Genomic DNA, 21,742 nt, shown 5'->3' with positions numbered 1-21,742 from the left:
TCAAAGGGGAAGGGGTGGGATCTAAGCGGCAGCAGCGCCGCGGTGCGGAGGAATGACAGGCAACTTCACTAATGCCACAGACAAATTTTTCCTACGTAAGCAAAGGGGCGGGGATAACTTGGCGGCTGCACCAATGGCTGGCGGAGGGGCGTGTCCACGGGGCCAAGCGGGAGCCGGAGGCCCCGGGCTCTCTGGGGCGCGCCTGAGGCGGACGCGACGGGGCTGGGGGGCGGTGGCGGCGGTGGCGGCAGCGGCGGCGGCGGGGGTGGGCGCCGCAGCTGGCCCGGGTGGATGGAGTTGGAGGGGAGGGGTGCTGGCGGTGTGGCGGGGGGGCCGGCGGCCGGGCCGGGGCGGAGCCCCGGGGAATCGGCGCTGCTGGACGGGTGGCTGCAGCGGGGCGTGGGCCGGGGGGCCGGCGGCGGGGAGGCCGGGGCCTGCAGGCCCCCGGTACGTCAGGACCCGGACTCCGGCCCGGACTACGAGGCGCTGCCGGCTGGAGCCACTGTCACCACGCACATGGTGGCGGGCGCCGTGGCAGGCATCCTGGAGCACTGTGTGATGTACCCCGTCGACTGCGTCAAGGTGAGACCTGGACCGGCTCCGAACCCGACCTGGGGCTGACCCGACCCCTGGGTCCTGTCCGGAGCCAGGATCCCCGCTGAGAGCGGGAGCTGACATGAGTTCTTCCTGGCTCCTGCCACCACCACACGATTCGACCGATACTCCATGCAAGCAAGGTCCCGGCTGGGAGCTGGTCCCAGTCAGGAACCAGGACCCATTTCTAACCACCAGTGAAATCTGAATTGGGACTCTGGACGGAAAATCTGTCAGCCCAAGCCCTGGATCCCAGCTGGGACTAAACAGGAATAGGGTGGGGTGGGATGGGATGGGAACAGGTAAGTGCTACTAACTTGATTAAGGTGAAGCCAACTGGCATGAATCAGACCCTGAATAGGACCTTAATGGCTTGAGATGTTCTCTGGGCCAGTGCTTTTACAAGCTCCTTGCTGTGTCTCCCCTTAAAAGTGACTGGGCAGGAACCAGAATCTGGAATCTCTCAGCCAGATAAAGGATTTACTTATTAAATCTTCACCCATGAGTGGCTGGAAATCATTGTGCAGTCAGAATTCAGAGTTCGAGACTGGAAATAATATGGGAAAGACCATGTTCAGGAAAAGGTTTCGGTTTCTCTGTGCAGCAAGCATGATACCCCACCTATTTCCTGAACATGAAAATTGAGCTAGGATTAGGATTGTGTATGTGCAGGGAGCACATCAGCCCTCAAACAAGAGATGGAACTGTCGTGTATTTCTTTAGCCACCTGAAGTTGACAAAAAGGGAAAAGTTGTCTCGAAGGGAAGCATGACAGTATTGGAAAGTACATGTAAGTGTGAAGAAAAGGAAATTGGATCAGCACAGGGGCATCATTCATGTGAAAGTAAAACTAATCGCATCCCTAACCAACCAGGCTGATTTGTGAGTACAGAAATCAAGTGCTTCTGAAGGAAGCTGGGTGAAGAGGGGAGCAGATTATTCTTTACGGTTCTTTTTCCTGTGCATTAGTAAAGGTACCAACGACTAAAAGTGAGGACTAAACTGACTGAGAAGTAAACTCAAAGGGAATGTTGAAATAAATATAAGACAGAGACTGGTGCTGCCTTTACATATCAAGGCTGTCAGTGTCCTCACAGCTCTTTGATGTATGTTTTCTCCTCGAATTAGGAAAATGTTACATATTCAAAAGTAGGAGAGTATCAAGTTCGGAAGTGCAAAGTCTCTCTCTTCTGCTTCTCCCTGCTTCCCGTACCACTTCATTAGTAATGTGAATGAGAAAATGGGGAAAGTGCTCATTAAGCTTTGTGAATGACATTGAGTTGGTAGGAGTATTCTAGCGCATTGCAAGGTAACGGCTACCAAGGGCCATACGCATTGGAACTGTGGTAAACACACTTGGCCTAAATGGTTATTAGAATTTTAAATACCCTGTCAATTGAGAGGAATAGAAATAAACAGTAAAATCCATGAGAGAGAAGAGGATGGTTAATGCTCTAATAATATTGAAATGTAAAATGGATAAGTACAAATAAAAAAGATTCAGGCATTCATGTAAAAGGGTCTAGGTTGAATGACTGAATCGTTAATGCTATATATCCGAAAGTTAACATGATCTAACTGCGAAGTAACCTCATTAAGTCTGTGAGTAGAGAGCAGGGTCTAGGGAGCTATGTTTCAGGATGGGTATCAAATGAAAACTAGATCAAGGAAAGCAATGAAAATTATTTAATGACTTGAAAAATACAATACAATAATGTAACTGATTTAGAAATATTACAACTTATCAATTTAAGTGTCATCCCATTACCTTGAGAGGCTATCTCCTTATTCCATGTTGCTACATAATGTTACTATTGCTGTAAATATTTTATAAATTCCTCTGTTAGAAATGCCTCTAGAATATTTGGGTGCATATCCTTAATGGGGGCAGATCTTTGTCCTGTGACAAGATGGGATTGAGTTTTTCAATTCCATCTTGAATTCAGAGAAAGCATTCAGAATCAAATATGGCAGACAAGGTGGGAAATCAAAATGGGTAATACCGGTTTGGGCAAAGATAAGGTGGGACTGGAAAGCAAGGAGACTGATTTACTCCTGAGGGCGATAAACTCACTGAGGGAACACTTCTAAAAGAGGAGTTCCAGAAATGTTTTGCATAACCACAGCATTGCTGGAATAAGTCACTTCTAGCCTTCCAAGGTAACTATTTTGAAGAACAGTTCTTATTCATTTACATAAATGTGCTTTGGAATTTTTGTTTTTTAAAAATTAGTCATACAACATTACAGTCATGCCTCAAAGCTCTACATTAAAGAAATAATTATTTGATCTGGAGGCAAAAATGCTCAGGAGTCTTCAAAAACACAAAAGCTTATTTTAGAAGAATCATTTTCATTTGCCATTAACGCTGGGATCTAAATGACCAGAGGAAAGAACTAGGTGAGACCAGTAGGGTTTAGTGTGAGTAAATATGTTAAACATGGTTGTGCAGACACAAAAGTAAAATTTAAATCTCTTTCTTCAGAAAGGGCTTCTCAGTTCACTTGTCCTGGGCAGCTGTTCTTCCTCTTTACCCTAAATAGGTGGTGGAGAGGAAGAGTAGCCCAACCATACCCTAAGACAAGAGGCAGGTATCCCTGTTGAAGCCTAAAAGGCAACCAGTGTTTGCAAATGAAAGCTGACATTGCCTCCTGGCATGCAAGCCTGTGCACCCCAGCCACTTACCAGGGTCAAGTTGACTTAAAATATCCTTGGGAGGGACCATGGGAAGTCAGCATAGCCTTGATAGGCCATAGTTCTTCAGCCAGCTATTTTCATGGTCATCATAGTGGGGTTTGGGAGCCCAAATAAATCCTAATTTTCCTTTTCTGAGCCTCAGAGGCAAGCCCCAGACTTTATCTAAAGGGATAGGCTCTGGAACCCGAACCAATCAGAACTCTTCTCAAAATCATCTGGCTAAGTACCCACTGCCTTTTGGCTCTTTAGTGATGAAGCAAATAATCTACTTACGTAATAAGTTTAAGAGGGAGAGAGCAAAGGGAAATCAATCTTTTCCAAACTCCAGATGTAAATGGTTATCTAACACATTCACCAATGAAAGGTTAGGAAATGGAAACATTGGCTTATTTGATTTTCTTGCATGTAATAATAATTATTTTTCAATAAATGGCAATTATTGTTTGCCAAGCACTATCTGATGTGCCTTACATACATTTATTCGTTTAATCCTTGAAACCACTACATGAAGTAGACACCATTTTCATTATTTTATAGATTAAGGAGGCAATTTAAGTGATTTGCCCAAGGTCACATAGATTAAGTGGCAGAGTCATGATTTGAACCCAGTCTTACTCCCAAGCCTTTCATACAGTCTCCGAAAAGCAGATTTCCAGAACTAAGCAAGGCACAGAATTTTACAGTAGTGCTTATTCCTAAACATGACCTTCAGATTATTAGCTGGACTTATAAATCATTATAGCCACAGAGAAACTTTAAGTAAAAAATACAAAATTAAACCTGATTTATTAGTGGTTGAGGACCAGTTAGTTGGCCATGCATATTTGTGAAATGACGTAAAAGAGATCTGCAAATTCTGAGATATGAACTAGTATTTCTGAGAATCATATTTGAATACAATAAAAAGCCTTCTACCTCTAGCACCTCATAAATTACCAAGGGCTTTTACATGCCTTAACTCTTTGAATCCCCACAACAACCCTATGAACCAGCCATTCTCTCTCATGATAGATAACAACATTGAAGCTCAGAGAGGTTGAGTGACATACCCAAGACAACACAGCTAGCAAACTCAGTCTTGCTGACTCAAATGAGGCCTCTCGTTTACCAAACCACTTACTTCCCCACTAGTTCATTTGGCTTTTCTTCAAAGCCAGGCAGTAGTTTTTTATATTGAAGACTATTCATAAATTCTTATTTAGCAATTTCATCTTTCTCCAGAAGAAAGATTTAGGGGCCCACAAATTTGGGGAGCCAAATTCATTTTTATATTTGGTGTAACTTATGCCTGGGTCCTCTCCATGAGGGTGTATTTTCACTGAGTTAGAATTGTGAGTTAGATTTAGACGGGGGTGTAAAATATTCCAAGTGACTTACTCACAGTCCAGGTTTCTCTTGGTGGTGAAGGGTTCCAGGCCTCTGAGGCCAGACCCTTCAAGACTAGTTGCTCAAATAAGCCATTGACTCCAGCAGAGCAATGCAATTTCTGAACATTCTCCCTATACAAGATCAGTTTTGAGCAAACCTGTGGAAACACATAATTGTTCAGCTACCAGGCCCAGTTTATCTTTATTAGTAGCCATAGCCAGCAAAGACCTGTAGTCTCTCTGAATAACTTCTCTGATGGATTTTATACCCCCCGGGTGATATGAAAGATCAGTAAGCACGTCCTTTATTGGAAATTTATGGGCTTTTTTTTTTTTTTTACAAGTGGAAGAGAATGTATCAAATTGTGATAAGTGATACTGTGTATTTCTGATTGAACTTCCAGTAATTAACCTTTTAAGCTTCCAGTTCTTTGTTGGTGGCAGGCAGGAGAAAATAACTAGAGGGATGTGGATTGCTTGTGGTTAACTAGGACCTGTTAATCTGGTTAATTTCTTTTCTCCCATGCTCTTGAGAAAAGCATTATTCTTGGATTCCAGGTGGCCAACAGAAGGTTCAAGCTTTTATTTATTTATTTATTTGTTTAATTGAGGTCATATTGGCTTACAACATGGTGTAAATTTCAGGTGTACATCACTATATTTCTCTTTCTGTATAGACTGCATCATGTTCACAACCAATAGTCTAGTTTTTATCCATCAGCATACTTATGTGCCTCTTTACCCCTTTCACCCTGCCCCCACCCCAGGAAGGTTCAAGCTTTTAAATCCACATTGATTCAGTGATTGGAAAGAAGTAGGAATTTAAACTGTCCTTGGGCATCAGTTGCCCCTATTGGCTCACTAATGGCCTACTTGTTACTTTCTGAACTGGTACAGACACAGCTAAGATTCATTCATTCTTTCATTCATTCAGCAAACAAATCTTGAGTGCCTACTGTGTTCCAGGTACTGGACATTGACTTTTAACTGTTAGTCTCCATGCTACCTTAGCCTTGAAATGGATCAACAGACAAGAGACCTTCATTGGGAGACACACACCACTTCAGAGAAGGTGTGTGATTTGGGAAAGTGTTTCAAATAAGATTCATTTCCCAAATTTCAATAAAACTTTGTCCAGCAGAGAAAACTGGACTGTGGTTACCAGGGCAGTGGGGGTGGGGGGTGGGCACAAGGGGTGAAGGGAGTCATATATGTGGTGATGGACAAACAAAAATGTACAACCCAAAATTTCACAATGTTAGAAACCATTAAAACATCAATTAAAAAAAAAAAAAAAAAAAAAAAACTTTGTCCAGGAACATCATACAAAATATCTATCATGTACTTTCGTTCCAGTCATTGATTCTTCTAGAGATTCCAAGGCTTATGTTTCACTGAGACTGATTTTATTCACTGATGACGGTTTGGGGATTCAGTCAGTGTAGATTAGAAATCTGGAAGTCTGTTTAGTTTTAGAGATTAGGTTGGTTTCCACCTTCATAGTTTCAGGGTAAACTTTCTTTCCCAGGAAATGAGAGGAACATCTATTAGGAATGCTACTTCTCTCAAGACTTTTAGCTTACAGGCCCAGCTGCCAATGCAAATAGTCTGAAAAAGTCAGATTATCATCAAGGATACATCAAAGGATGAGCCTCATCTCGTTAGTGTAGTGTGTGGTCAGGAAGCAGGCCCAGGATCAGTCTTCAGAAATAATGCATAAAGTATGTTGTAGACAGTAAATACTTAACTTTAGAATCCATTTGTAAAGAACTCTTAGTCTGAATTTATTGAGGCACAGAAGCAACTTCTGAAATACAGGTTTGATATTTGTTGCTGGAGCTATGAATCATTTTGGAGTTCCAAGGACACTTACCAAGGAGTGATATTCTCATGGAAAATAACAGTATACCACTCTTAGGGTCATAGATGACTAGAAAAGAAAGGTCTAAGGCTTGGAAAGGTTGGATATAGATTTGGAAGGAAGTAAAACTGGATGCCAGGTGTCACTCCTGCACATGGGCACCGTTCCATGTAGAACGTCTGCCCAGTGCCCAAAGGCTGAGTGTTGAGGTTGGGCGAGAAGTTGGCATCGCTGACATTACACTTCTCCTTTCTGTAATTTCAGACCCGGATGCAAAGCCTACAGCCTGACCCAGCTGCCCGATATCGAAATGTGTTGGAGGCCCTTTGGAGGATTATAAGAACGGAGGGCCTGTGGAGGCCCATGCGGGGGCTGAACGTCACAGCAACAGGCGCAGGGCCTGCCCACGCCCTCTATTTTGCCTGCTATGAAAAGTTAAAAAAGACATTGAGTGATGTAATCCACCCTGGGGGCAATAGCCATATTGCCAATGGTATTGAGCCTTCCTGTGCTGGTTCCCCCACTTTCCCAACTCTTTGGGCTTTGCTGCTGTCAATGCTTTCCAGTCTCAGCATGGTTTGGAGCTGAAGCTTTGGGCTGGGGTAGGCCAGATTATAGGGGAGGGACTTCCAAACCTGATGTTCTCAGACTGCGGGCTGCTTCAACCCCACGCCTCCTTTGGGGCACCTCAACAAAGGGTTACAGTCTCCTCCCTTACCTACCAGCTTGACTCTCCTCTCATCTCCCTGGCATCAACTTCTAATGCCCTGGTAATGTGGAGACACACATTGAACTACCCCATTGGTTGTATATTTCTTGATAGTCGGGTGGTATCCTGCTCAGGGCAGGATTGGAGGTGACCCAGTTACCCAAGGAAGACAATAATGGAGCTCCAGCTCTTCACCTCACCTTTTCAGGATCCCTACAGACCCGAGGCAGTTTGTGTCGTTGAGGACATGACAAGGCCTCGACAAGTGAATGGGGTGGGGCCAAGGGACTTCCGTACAGAGAAACCAGTGGGTTGGAAGTTGTGTGGTAATGGAAGGCATAACAGCCCGGAGATTTGGGATTGTCTGAAAGCCAAGTTGAGTGTGGAGAGGAGAGGGTGAGGAATCCAGTAGTTCAGGACCTGAGGAAAGGTCTAGATTTGGAGACTGGGGTTGGGCAGCATAGGGGAGGCAGGATAGAAGGTGAGATTCTGTCCTGAAGATCTGACCACCCTCCCCTAGTTTTCTCCCTCCATTGGAGGCATCCTTTGATGCAGCATCCTTGATTTGCTGCATCCTTTGGCACCAGTGAATCTGCTTCCTGTCTGGGGCATGAACTGCATTTATGCTCAGAACCATCTTTGTTGATAAAATCTGGGCTGTTTTCTTTGACTTTTCCTGGCCTTAATATAGATGCGGAATGTACATTGGTGACCTTACTCGGTTGGCAGGAACGGGAGTTTAGGAGCAGTGGGTTCCCATCTTTTGAACTGGCTCTCCCCCCCCCCCCCCCCCCCCCCCCCCCCCGGGGTTTAGCACCGTCCCTCTCCATTCTGTGGCCTCAGTGAATCACTCCCCTCCCTTGGCCTTACATGTGGCAGTTGTTTTCTCCTTTGCAGGTGCGGCGGGGTGTGTGGCAACATTACTTCATGATGCAGCCATGAATCCCGTGGAAGGTAATGATTCCTCAGCTTTTCCCTCCGTGGGGGTTCGCAGCCATATCTGCATCTCTGGGCTTTTCTTTTATTTCCGGTTTGTAGAAGAAAGCTGGGGCGCACTCCATCAGTTTTGGTGGGAAATTCCGCCGTGTTACCTTGTCTTACCACTAGAGGGCGCTCCTTCCCTGTTGTCGGTACGTAGGACCCCTTGGACGGGAAGCATATTTATTGAGATTTCATTCATCTTTGGGGCTTCCCTGGAAAAAGTTATGGCTCTACTTGGCTTGTTCCTGAGCCTTCTTGGAAATCCCCTTTGTAATGGATTTGATCTCATCTGAAAATTTAGCGGATTATTTCACCTTTTTTCAAAGAGGTGAAGATAGATTTTGACATTTAAAAATACTGCCTTTCTGGGGCCGGCCCCATGGCGCAAGGGGTTAAGTGCACTCGCTCTGCTGCGGTGGCCCCCGAGGGTTCGCCAGTTCTGATCCCAGGCGTGCACTGAAGAGCACCGCTTGTTAAGCCATGCTGTGGTGGCGTCCCATATAAAGTAGAGGAAGATGGGCACGGATGTTAGCCCAGGGCCAGTCTTCCTCAGCAAAAAAACAAGAAGAGGATTGGCATTGAACGTTAGCTCAGGGCTGGTCCTCCTCACACACACACACACACACACACACAAATACTGCCTTTCTTGTTGAATGAAGATAGTTGAGATAAGAATGAAAGGGTAAATTGTAGAGTTCAGTCCCTGTACTGCTACTTGGATCTTGGCTTTTCAGTTAGAGAATGAGGTACCCAAGTAAATGAAGAGATGGCTTAGTCCTCATGTTCCTTAAGTCCCACTTCTTTGCCTGTCTGGGCATGGCCATCGCATGGAAAGGGCCAAAGCTGAGCTAAAGATCCAGAGCTCACACCCTGTTATCTACTTGAGGGAGAAGGACATGTTTGGAAACTAAAGCCACACTCCTTTTGGCTAAGAATTTTGTTTTCTTTTTGGAAGCACTTTTTTCTCTCCTGTGGTAGAATAACTGTCCTCATGTCATAAGAGTTAGGTGTTCTGCATACCTGAGAATTGGGATTGTTAGGGTTATAGGTTCATTATGTTCACTGCCACTGAGTCATTTCTTGTCTCAGGAGTTATGAAAGGGTAAGATAATTATAACAGGTACTTATTTCAAGAAAACCCTCTGGATTCTCTAAACTAAAAATACATCCTGTGTGTTAATTGGCTGGCTTTAAAGAAATCCTACTGGAAGTGGGTCCCTTATTTTTTAGCTCTTTACCAACCTTCTCCTATCCCCTCCTCAAAAAAGGGAAACCTTAACTCATCAGGCTAACCGACAGCTCACCCATACTTTTTTCTTTCTCCATCCCATTGGCTGATCCACTGACTCGGGACTCTGAACCTGGACACTCTGGCTCACCGGTTGGTTGCTGTCCCCATTTCCATCCTCCTCGTTGATGGCATCACCAGTGGTCAAGCAGAGGATGCAGATGTACAACTCACCGTACCACCGGGTGACAGACTGTGTTCGGGCAGTGTGGCAAAATGAAGGGGCCGGGGCCTTTTACCGCAGCTACACCACCCAGCTAACCATGAACGTTCCCTTCCAAGCCATTCACTTCATGACCTATGAATTCCTGCAGGAGCACTTTAACCCCCAGAGACGGTACAACCCCAGCTCCCACGTCCTCTCCGGAGCCTGTGCAGGAGCTGTAGCTGCCGCTGCCACAACCCCACTGGACGTTTGCAAAACACTGCTCAACACCCAGGAGTCTCTGGCTTTGAACTCAAACATTACAGGACATATCACAGGCATGGCTAGTGCCTTCAGGACGGTGTATCAAGTAGGTGGGGTGACTGCCTACTTCCGAGGGGTGCAGGCTAGAGTAATCTACCAGATCCCCTCCACAGCCATCGCATGGTCTGTGTACGAGTTCTTCAAATACCTAATCACTAAACGGCAAGAAGAGCGGAGGGCAAGCAAGTGAAGTAGCACTGAAAGAAGCCGGGGGTTCAGACAACACTGCTGCGTCTGCCGCTCCAGCCACATTCTCTGTCTCCTGGCACGCTCCAGCCCTGAGTGGAGTTGGAAGGAAGGGAGAGGGCTCTCCCCAGGCTATTGGTGTTTTGGCAAACACCAGTTCCTGCCACCTTTCCTTCAGGCCCTAAACATGTGCAGCAGAGCACACTACAGCACCTTTGACAACCTCTCCATCCTGGGCCTGATGACCTGCTCTCGACTGTTATAGAGGGATAAGCAGCTCATTCCCCTGGTTCCTAATAAAAAGCCTTTAAATTAAATGGTTTCATGGGGTTTGTCTTGCCAAAGGGGAAGTGGAATGCTGTCAACTATTTTTGACTTTAAGTGTAAATCAAGGGGCCCAAGGGAAAGGTTTATTGCGTATGTCTGTAGTTTTTGTTTCTGCTGACTTTCCTGGTGATTTAAGACTTTGGGGCCCTACTACCCTTGTTTAAGTAATAGGCTCCAGGGAATCTCCCTGATGGCAGAACAATGGGTGCCCTTGATCCCCACTATTGCCTTTTCCCTAGGGCGGTGGTGTGGCACAGAAGAGGTAGACCTCTGCTCTGATTTTCAGCTTTGCCTGCCGCAGTAACACTTTCCATGTGGTGCTTTGTTTTCTAATGTTGCAAAACTAAAATTAGTCATTGAACTGCAAGCCCTGAAGATTACATGGTAAATAATAATAATTCCTTTCATTTGATTTTAAGGCTTTTACAAAGTACTTGAACATGCGTGATTTCATTTGGTTCTCACAAAATCTGTGAAGTAGGCAGTGCAGGTATCATCTCTATTTTACAGCTAAGCAAAGCTCAGCAAGGCTGTGACTTGCTCAAGGTCTCACAGTAAGTGCAGAGCTGAGACCCCAACCCACATCTTTTGCCCCCAGAAGTGAATCTAATTGTGCCTTTCTGCAGACAGGAAATGAGCAGAGGGCACATACTCCAACTCGCCACCTCCTGAAGAAGCTCTGCCCAGTGACCGCTTAGGCTGTTTGGAGACTTCCAGGGATGGGGCTTTCACTGGGCTTTGTGGATCAGTCTGTTCCTTTTTTTTTGGTATCACCAGTTATTAGCAGGTTCTTCAGTACATAGAGTGGAAATCTACCGCCATGAAACTTCCATCTATCATGCTTGTTATGTCGTCTGTCACTCATTCAATAACTATTGAGTGTCTCTGTGTCAGGCACTGGTGTTGGGGATACAATGATAAATAAAACCACCCCAGCTCTCAAGGAGCTTATTGTCTGGAGAGGAAGATAGATGTAAACAGGCAATTACAAGATAAAATAACAAGAAATATGATAGGTAAACCTAGAATACTCATTTGGAGGATATAAGAATTCCCAGCCTGGCCTTGGGTGACTGGCTTTAGGAGGAAATGACATCTGAGGTGACACCTGGAGGGTAAAAAAGCTAACTCGGTGAAGAGAGGAGGAGAAATGTTCTAGGCAAAGACCTGGAGGTAAGACAGGGTCAGAAGTGTTTGGGGTTTGGTGTGCAAGTGGCTTGGTAGGTCTGACACAATCTTAGCAAAGCGTGCAGCTGGAGAGCTGAGCAGGGCCTGCGTCTTAAAACCACCGCTAAGAAGTTTAGAGTTTATCCTGAAGGCAATGCAGAGGCATTACAGGGTTTTAAGCAGAGGTGTAGCGTGATCAGACTTACAATTTAAACAGATCGCTTCGGCTCTCTGAGAAAGGATTAGAAGAGCAGAGCAAGACTGGACAGGCAGGCAGACCTGTTAGGAGGCTGTCACAGTCCGTGAGGCAAGGCTGCACAGTGGTCTGGACCAGGACTGTGGCAAGGGAGACTGAGAAAAGTGCCAGACTGGAGTGATGTTAGGGTTGTTCAAGCAATACGGCTCCGTTACAGAATAAATCTTGTCCTCCTTCCACCTGACAGCCCTTCAAGTATCTATGGAGAATCATGTCTGAATGCACTGGGAAAAAAACTGTCAAGAAAACAGCAGGGTCTCCTGTCCTAAGTCTTATTTAAGTAAGCTGTGCTGCCCCTCTGATTTAGAGATGGAAAAGAGAGATGTTAATAGTGCTAAACGGTGGTCACCCGAGTTTGAATCGCCTGTGGAGTAAAAAGAGCATGATGACAAAATCATTGCAGAGGTCATTTCAGAGGGTTTGCAAGTAAAAATGTAAGAGCATGAGAACAAAGGGATGCCTCGCCAGCCCTTGCCCCTGCAGTCAGCCTTATAAAGCTACTGCCTGGCATGGTGTCCGGACCACAGTAGGCATTGTGGCAATAAGGCCCATGTTTCAAGAATAGGATATGGAGTAGTTTCTGAAAGAACGGTAGCCACTAAAAACCCTTCAGCTCTAATGCTGCTCACAGATAACGAGAAAAGAATGCAAAAGTGACCTTCCAATCTCCAATTGTGCCCTAGCTACTGGAGAACAGTTTGTTTGGATTTTGGACAGGGCATTAGGTTCTGCAGGTATCTTGGCCCTGTCACTAGAGAGGATAGAGACAGAATAGCGTGATAGGGTTGAGCAGTCTGAAATACCAGGGACTGGATACTTGGGTCAGGAACCAAACCTCACTTCCATGGGGCTCACCATCGCCGTGAGAGCTCTGGGCATTCGGGCATTCCCAGGTCCAGGGCCTCTCTGGAAAGCCAGGTAGGTTATGTGGCACCTTGAGGATTGAGGACCAAGCCACCATCAAGTGGCCAACTCCTGCACAGTGCTATGTGATGGGGAAAGTAAGGAAATAAGTCACAATTTGGTCAGAGAAAATTTTTCCTAATTGTTGAAACGAGACCAACGTGAATGAAACAACCTTGTAATAACACAAGACAGAATATAGCCAGTTACTGGATTATACAGAACAAACAATGAGGTTTAGAGACAGAAAAGATAAGTGTAGGTCAGACTTTATGGGGAAGAGGTGGCTTTGATGAATAGTAGAATAAAAAATATATAAAAGCCATTAAAAGTGGAATCATGCTTATCTTGTAAAATTTAGAAAACATAGAAAAAAAGAAAATACCTCCAATCCCATTACTCAGAGAATATGACATTTTGATATACACATCACCCAATATTTTTTCTATGCATTTTTTTGTTAATATTCAAAGTTCAGGTCACACTTTAACCAGCTTCTTTCACATGATAGTATATGGTGCCCATCTTTCCACATTATTAAATTTTCTTCCATCACTTCAATGTAAACGGCCATGCAACATTCCATTTATATGAATGTACAATAGCTTATTCAATCAGCCCCTTGTTGCACCTGTATAATAACTTATTATCAAGAGCATTGTTGTGTGGGGCCGGCCCCGTGGCTTAGTGGTTAAGTGCGTGCGCTCCACTGCTGGCGGCCCGGGTTCGGATCCCGGGCACGCACCGACGCACTGCTTCTCCGGCCATGCTGGGGCCGCGTCCCACATACAGCAGCTAGAAGGATGTGCAGCTATGACATACAACTATCTACTGGGGCTTTGGGGGAAAAAAAATAAATAAATAAAATCTAAAAAAAAAAAACAAAAAAAAAAAGAGCATTGTTGTGGGTAGCTAGAATCTGAACAACGAAGAGGAGAGTAGGGTAGGTGTGGAGAGAAGGTTCAGAGTGGGGAGACAGTTTGGCGCCACCTCCCGGCAGGTGCTGAGGGGATCCTGACTGGAGACCAGGGTGTGTGTCAGGGGATGGAGGGGATGAGGCTGACCAGCAGGAACGGCAGAGGGAGGAGGGTTCTTAGAAGTCATCCCTCCTGGAGCCCCCGACTTCACTCTACAGCATCCCGCCGCGTTCACCACCTCCACTCCTGTGTCTGGGAGCTCCCTGCTGCTCGAGGCCATCCATGTCATTGCTGCAAAGTTCATTGCTGTTAGAAAGTTCATTCTCCATGGTCTCCTGCTTCCATTCTAGGATCATGTCACTCCCTTGAGTCTGTTGTCAAATTTCTCACCATGGCTTGACATAATTTAGCCCCTGCCTCTCTCTCCAACCCAAACCTTCCACATTAACATGAGGCATTCAAAACAAACATGTATTTTTTTGAAAATCTAAAATATTCCCTCTGTTGTCTTCATTCATTGATTTAGGAGGCTTGATAAACAATATTTTGTCTAAACTATCAGAAACTTCACACCATTGATGTTCAGACTGGATGTGCAGGACTTTGTTACTTCCTGCCACCTTAGACTGGTGAGTAGAGAACAAGTTTTGTGGGTGCTGTACCCAGTATTCCATGCATCATCAGAGCTCCATAAATACAACCTTTACACCACCACCACTCCCGCCCCCTACATTCACATACTAAAAAGAAAAGAGAACAATTCTTTCTATCAAGGCACTTAGGTCTCCCTGTAATTTCCACTTATGATCTCCTTCTGCCAGCTGGAGCAGCATGGAATCAGACTAATCCTTCTCTCTGACAGCCCTTCAAAAATATTAAGACAGCTGTCATGTCACCCAGGGAGGGTCAGATTATGGAAAGCCTGAAAGCCAGGCAGAGGAGTTTACACTTGACTTGGCAGCTAATGAGGAGCTCTCATTCTTAAGCAGAGAGGGACACGACTAAAGTAATGTCTGAGGATGATTCAACGAGCAGCCCAGACATATACAACCTGGAAGAGAGGAGAAAGCTGGAGATAGGACCTCCAGCTGAGGCACTGTTGTCACCATGCAGAAAAAGAGGAATCTGAGAAAGATGGTTACAAGAAGGTGAAAGGGACTTGATGATGGCTGATGCATTCCTCAGGGAACTTACCTGTAGGTTGTCTTGCATTCATCTGGCTGTGTCATCTCTTTAGTTAGACTGGGGCCCAGAATTGCACCTTTTCGGTATCACCCCCTGCACCTCAGTACTCGTAACAGGTGCTTGATAACTACTTGCTGACAATGGAATGGTGGTGGTCAGACACTGAGGTTTGTCTGGGAAAATGATGGTGCTGGGGTTAGTAACGAGCCACTTCACAAACATGCACTGAGCAGGTGGGGGCACTGGGGTAGATGCTGGGCCTATGTGATGGTCAGTTTTTGTGTCAATGTGGCAGGGCTATAGCCCCCAGATTTTCAAACACTAGCCTAGACGTTGCTGTAAAGGTATTTTGTGGACATGATTCAAGTCTATAACCAGTTTACTTTAAGTAAGGAAGGTCATCCTAGATAATCTGGATGGGCCTGATTCAATCAGTTGAAAGGCTTTAAAAGCAGAACTGAAGTTTCCCTGATGAAGAAATTCCACCTGTGGGGGCCAGCCCCGTGGCATAGCGGTTAAGTGCGCGTGCTTTGCTGCTGGAGGCCCGGGTTCGGATCCCGGGCGCGCACTAATGCACCACTTGTCAGGCCATGCTGTGGCGGCGTCCCATATAAAGTGGAGGAAGATGGGCACAGATGTTAGCTCAGAGGCGGTCTTCCTCAGCAAAAAGAGGAGGATTGGCATGGATGTTAGCTCAGGGCTGATCTTCCTCACACACGAAAAAGAAATTCCACCTGTGGACACAGCTTCAGCTTGTGCCCAAGACTGTGTGTGTGTGTATAAATATGTATATATGTGTATGTATATGTATATACGTGTGTGTGTGTGCGTGCGCGCACATCTCCTACTGGTTCTGGTTCTCTGGTGGAACCCTCGCTGATGCAGTGGATAAGTGTGTATACACGTAGCAAAAGGAAACCATCACTTACTGAACCCCACTACTGGCCACACCCCTCAATTCCTCAGTCTTACTCAGTCCTTTCACAATCGTCCCAACTATACCGAGAGGTGAGCACTATTATTCCCATTTTTCAGAAGAGAAAACTGAGACTTAGAGGAGTTAAGTAATTTGCCCAGTCTTGTGTTCTTTCTACATACTGTTTCCTCTGTTTACAACATTTTGGCCCGGATCTTTGGATGGTGGGTTTCTTCTTATCGTTCAAGTCTGGGCTCAGAGGTCACCTTCTCAGACAGTCTTCCTTGACCACGCAGTCTAAAAGGAGTACCCTCAGTCACTTTCGTCTCCCCCTGTTTTATTTTATTTTTTCATAGACTTTATCACTATTTGATATTATGATGTTTATTCTAAGCACTCCTTGTTTTAGCACCGATCTCCCTTACAACCAGAACGTCAATTCCACAAGAGCAGTGCTTTTGTTGCCTATCTTATTCATCATGATTTCACCAGGGCCTAGAACAATGCTGGGCACTTAGTAGGAAGGCACTGAAAAACTGTTAAATGAGTGATTTCATTAATTAACTGAAACCAGCTCCTGCTGCCAAAGAACTCAAAGTCTAACGGACAACAGAGATAAATAAACAGCCGGCACGGTCATCGTGAGGGGGGAAATTCAGATCTGATACCTCTCAATGCTCATGGAAGTCAGAATGTTCCCTTTGAATCAGGCGTGTAGTCCTCAGGGCTGCGTAGCACTGTGGTTAAGAGCACATTCTCTGGTGCTGGCGTTACAGGGTTCGAATCCCAGCACTACCCTTTACTCACGAGTGTGTGACCTTGGACAAGTTCCTGGCCCCTCTTGCCTCTGTTTCCTCTTCTGTGAACTGGAAGTAACAACAGCAGTTATCTTATAAGGTTGTTTGTGAGGATTAACAGGGCTAATACATAGTGAGTGTGTTTAAAACCAGGCCTGGCACGTGGTAGGCACTGTTGAAGAATTTGCTATTACTAGTGTGCCAGACAACTAGACGTTAGACTCGCTATTCACGTCATTGTATTGTGATCGACTGTCCCAATTAGATTGTAAACTCCTTGAGGACAGAAGCCCAACTCTTTTTGAGCTCATTCCCTAATTCCAAGGAATTTGGGTTTTATTTTGGCATCTGGTTTGATGATGAGTCACCAAGGGATTTAATGCAGGGAGGGTGGTGGTCAGATTTGGGTTTTTGAAAAGATTCTTCTGGCAGCCAGGGGATGGTTTTGTGAAGGGGGAGTGTAGTGGGTTGAATGGTGTCCTCCCTAAAATTCATGTCCACCCAGAACCTCAGAACGTGACCTTATTTGGAATAGAGTTTTTGTAGATGGAATTAGGATTGAGATGAGATCACGCTGGATTAGAGGGGGCCCTAAATTCGATGACTCGTGTCCTTATAAGAAGAGGAAAGGAAACAGTCACAGAGAGAAGAAGGCATGTGAGACAGAGGAAGAGAGTGGAGTGGTGCAGCTATAAGCCAAGGAATGACAAGGATGGCCATAAACCAGGAGATGCTGGAAGAGGCACGGAAAGAGTCTTCCCTAGAGCTTTCAGAGGGAGCATGGCCTGGCAGACTCCTTGGTTTTTGAACTTCTAACCTCCAGAACTGTGAGAGAATAAATTTCTGTTGTTTGAAGCCACCCAGTTAGTGGTACTTTGTTACAGCAGCCTTGGGAAACTGATATAGACAGTGTAAGGAATGGAGGCAGGGAGACCAGTGAGGAGGCTGATGACGGGGCCTAAGCAGAAATTATGGGAGCCTGAACAAAGGCACTGAAGGTATGGAGAGGAAGAGACAAACTGGAGGGACATATAGGAGATTGAATCAACCGAACCTGGCAATTAGCTGTACTTAGGGTTACAGTGAGGAGTCATCTTGGATGGCTTGCAAATTTCTGGAACGGAAAGCAAGTTTTCTGGGGAGGAATAATAAATATAGTTATGAACATGTATTTGAGGCCTGACTAGATTTTTGTGATCTGCAATATGGATTTAGGAGTTAACTGTACAGAGATTATAGCTAAAGCCATAGAGAGAATGGAAAAGGCATGAGTTAGAATAGGTACTCTTTTTTTTTTTAAACTCTTTAAAAATAGCACACATAAGGGGCCAGCCCTGTGGCCTAGTGGTTAAGTTCGTACGCTCCGCTTCAGCGGCCTGGGTTCATGGGTTCGGACCCTAGGCATGGACCTACACCACTCATCAGCCATGCTGTGGCGGCGACCCACATACAAAATACAGGAAGACTGGCACAGATGTTAGCTCGGGGCTAATCTTCCTCAAGCGAAAAAAGAGGAAGATTGGAAACAGATGCCAGCTCAGGGCGAGCTTCCTCAACAACAACAACAAAAATAGCGTACATAAAACGCTTAAATAGCATACATAAAGTGCACAGCTTGATGAAGTTTTACGTATGTGTGCACCTGTGTAACTACTACACAGAATGTTTGCAAAACTCCAGAAGGCTCTTTTGTGTTCTCTCACAGCTAATACCATCCCCCAAAGGTAACCACTATGCTGACTTCTGCTATTGTGGATTAGTTTTGCCCGTGTCTGAACTTCATAAAAATGGATTCATATGGTATATACTCTTTTGTGGCTGGTTTCTTTGGCTTGACATTGTGTCTTTAAGATTCATCCATGTTGTTGCATATGGCTGTTTGTTCTTCCATTGCTGTGTAGTTTGGATACACCACAATGTATTTATCCATTCTCTTGTTGATGGATGTTTGGGTTGCATCCAGTTTTGGGTTATTTCCAGTTTTTACTCATATAAACATTCTTGTGCTTGTCCTTTAGTGGACACAAGCACTCTTTTCTGTTGGTTAAAAACATAAGAGTGGACTCGCTGGGTTGTAGGGATTTATATGTTTAGCTTTAGTAGATATTACCAAACAGTTCCAAAGTGATTGTATCAATTTATGCTCCCGCCAGCCCAGCAACATATGAGAGTTCCGGTTTAGCGCAAATATTTTTTCTACTTGTTAACTTTTAATTTGTATATAATTTCACAATTCTGGAAAAGTTACCAAAAAAAGTATGAAGAACTCCCATATATTTTTTACCCAGATTCTCTAATTGCTAACATTTTGCCCCATGTGATTTATCATTTTATCTATCTGTGTATCTAATCTATCCACACACATACATATTTTTATGAACTATTTATGCCCCCTTTATCCATAAATACTTGTATGTATTTCCTAAGAACAAGAACTTTCTCTTACATAACCACAAGACATTTATCAAAATCAGACAATGTAACATTGATACAAAATTATTATCTGATCCACAGTTCATATTCAAATTTCACCAATTGCTCCAACAATGCCCTATTTTATAGCTTTTTTTTTTTTCTGATCAAGCATCCAATCCAGGATCACACATCGCACTTACTATTCATATCTCTTTAGTCTTCTTTAAACTAGATCAGGTCCTCAGCCTTCCTTTATCTTTCACGAACTGGATTTTTTTTTTTTTTTTTTAAGATTACAGGCCAGTTATTTTGTAGAATGCCCTTCAATATGGTTTGCTTGATGGTTCCTCACAACTACATTCAGGTTATGCAGTTTTGGCAGGTGTACCATAGAAATGATTGAGTCCTTCTCAGGGCATCATATCAGGAGGCACACGAGGTCAGTTTGTCTCTTTATTGGTATTGTCAACTTTGATGAAATGTTTATGGTTGTTTTCACCACGTTAACCCACTTTGAATTACTAATTTTTCCTCTGTAGTTAATAAGTAACTTGTAGGGAAGTGCTTTTGAGTTTATGTTAATATCCTGTTCTTCATCAAACTTCCATCCACTAGTTTTAGCATAGACTGATAATTCTTGTCTAAATCAATTATTACTCTAATGGTTGCATAATGATGATATTCTAACTTCTACATTTATTAGTTGATGTTCTGCTAAAAGGGAGAGCTATCCCTTCTTCCCTGTTTATTTATCTATTTACCTTAGTATGAGCTCATAGATTCTTCTTTTAGTCTATGAATATTCTGTGGTAATATTACCATTGTATTTATTTTGATGTTCAGATTGTCTCAGACTTAGCCAATGGGAACCTCTCTGATTCCTCTGTTCTTTTGGCATATTGTCATCATCTTTTTAGAACTTCCTTGCTTGCTGGCACAACATAATATTCTAGGCTTATCTTGTACTTTCTCTATCTCAGCCCTGGAATCAGCTGTTTCTCCAAGGAGCCCTGGTTCTTTTTAGTGGAGAATGGTATTTAGAAACCAAGATCTGAGTGTCAAGTATGCACAGTGCTACTGGGTGTCTGCTTCTAAGCCCTTCAGCAGACAGAACTAAGAAATAGAAATAGATATTTATATCTTAATTTATTTCTATATCTGTACATACACACACACATACAACCATGAATTCATACAGATATCTCCAGTTCCAATTCAATACCACAAGGTTTATTTTAGTCTTCTCTTTCTCCATATTTGTAACTCTCTTCTCCAACAGAGAGAACTGGCTCCCATTATCACCAGTATATTTACTCATTTGCTCAATTCTATGGCACACAAAAACTATTTCAGAATTTCTGATCCACACCATTATAGGAAAAACTCCTTTTAACTAGAATTCACTATTTGTTAGTTTTGTTTGTTTGTTTACTCTCCCTTCAGTGTGGTAATGTTATTTATTTAAAAAAGAATTAGGTTCATCTGTTTCTATTTTTTTGTTTGTTTTTGTGTGTGTCTGAGGAAGACTGGCTCTGAGCTAACATCTGTGCCCATCTTCCTCTATTTTGTATATGGGATGCCACGACACGTGGCTTGATGAGCAGTGCATGGGTCCGCGCCTGGGATCCGAACCTGCAAACCCTGGGACACCGAAGAGGGAGCGCGTGAATTTAACTGCTATGCCACTGGGCCGGCCCCCATTATTTCTATTTGTATTCCATTTTAGGTTGTTTTTTCAACCTTGTTGCTCCTTTTTTTTTTTAAGAGTAAAAGTATTCCTCATGGAGGCCCTGTGGGGTTTGTGGATGAGTTTCATGGGGACTGTAAAACCCCTGGAATTTTATGCAAAATATTGGATATATGTGCATTTTTGGGGGGTAGAGAATCCGTAGCTTTCATATGATTCTCAAAGAGGTCTTTAGCCCCAAAAGGTTAAGGAAGAGCAGTAACCCAGGCCCTCTTAGATGCCTCCCACTAGTGGGGTGGGAAGTTCCACCAGACTGTGAAACTTTCCAGGGCAGACAAGATCTTATCCACTTTATAGCTTCAGTGCTGAGCACACATACAAATGCCAAGTGAACAGAAACCAAAGAGAAGGGAAACTTGGGAGCAAATCTGCACCTTGAAGCAAGCTCAGGGTTGCTTTCTTCCTGAGAATCTGTCTCCCCACCAGTGGCAGCATGGCATCTGGTCAGATGTCTTAGATTCTGAGCCTCCCAGGGCAGGTCTAGAACCAAACCAGAGTGGGGAAAACACAGTCTAGGCATTTGTTCACAGGTGTACACAGAAAAATAAACTAGAAGAAAAATCTGAGTTTGCTGCAGAGACACTGACCCAAGGCTCTGACGTACTCCCTGCATAGGTATCTTTTGGCTGCAAGGTCCCTGCCAAACTGGAGAACAAGAGTGATTATACATGAGTGGGGAAGCTGTGAGTCACACAGCGTTTGCCACCTGCAGGCACCAGCTAAAAGCTTTCCCTGGGTGTGGTGGGAGGTAGGGACCCACCCTGGCATCTGACACAGGACATTTCACTGAAGGGCGGCACCGCTCCTCAGGGAGCTTCTGCTGCTAAAGAGAGGCCTAGGAATGTAGACACAGTAGTCCAAAATTATTTAATGGAAAATTCCAGAAATAAACAAATTATAAGTTTTAAATCGTGTGCCATTCTGAGTAGCCTGACGAAATTTCGTGCCATCCTGCTCTGT

General features: G+C 44.4%; 1 protein-coding gene across 1 annotated transcript; it reads left to right on the top strand.

The window, feature by feature from the left end:
• The first annotated feature begins 291 nt into the window (after window positions 1-291).
• Window positions 292-10,469, top strand: SLC25A28 (solute carrier family 25 member 28). The gene is made up of 4 exons (XM_014785639.2): window positions 292-582; window positions 6,784-7,012; window positions 8,126-8,182; window positions 9,639-10,469. The coding sequence occupies exons 1-4, from the start codon at window positions 292-294 to the stop codon at window positions 10,154-10,156; spliced, it is 1,095 nt and encodes a 364-aa protein (XP_014641125.2). The 3' UTR covers window positions 10,157-10,469.
• Window positions 10,470-21,742: the final 11,273 nt, after the last annotated feature.

This window comes from Ceratotherium simum, chromosome 6 (genome assembly GCF_057802395.1).
Source record: "Ceratotherium simum simum isolate JZ-2026a chromosome 6, ASM5780239v1, whole genome shotgun sequence".
NCBI classification, from domain to species: domain Eukaryota; kingdom Metazoa; phylum Chordata; class Mammalia; order Perissodactyla; family Rhinocerotidae; genus Ceratotherium; species Ceratotherium simum.
This window is presented reverse-complemented; position numbering and strand designations above follow the sequence as displayed.

Excerpts from the sequence above, each read along its gene's own strand:
- SLC25A28 (XM_014785639.2), top strand. The coding sequence starts at position 292 with ATGGAGTTGGAGGGGAGGGGTGCTGGCGGTGTGGCGGGGGGGCCGGCG. Across the intron at positions 583-6,783 it reads ACCCCGTCGACTGCGTCAAG|ACCCGGATGCAAAGCCTACA; the intron begins GTGAGACCTGGA and ends CTGTAATTTCAG. Across the intron at positions 8,183-9,638 it reads AGCCATGAATCCCGTGGAAG|TGGTCAAGCAGAGGATGCAG; the intron begins GTAATGATTCCT and ends TGGCATCACCAG.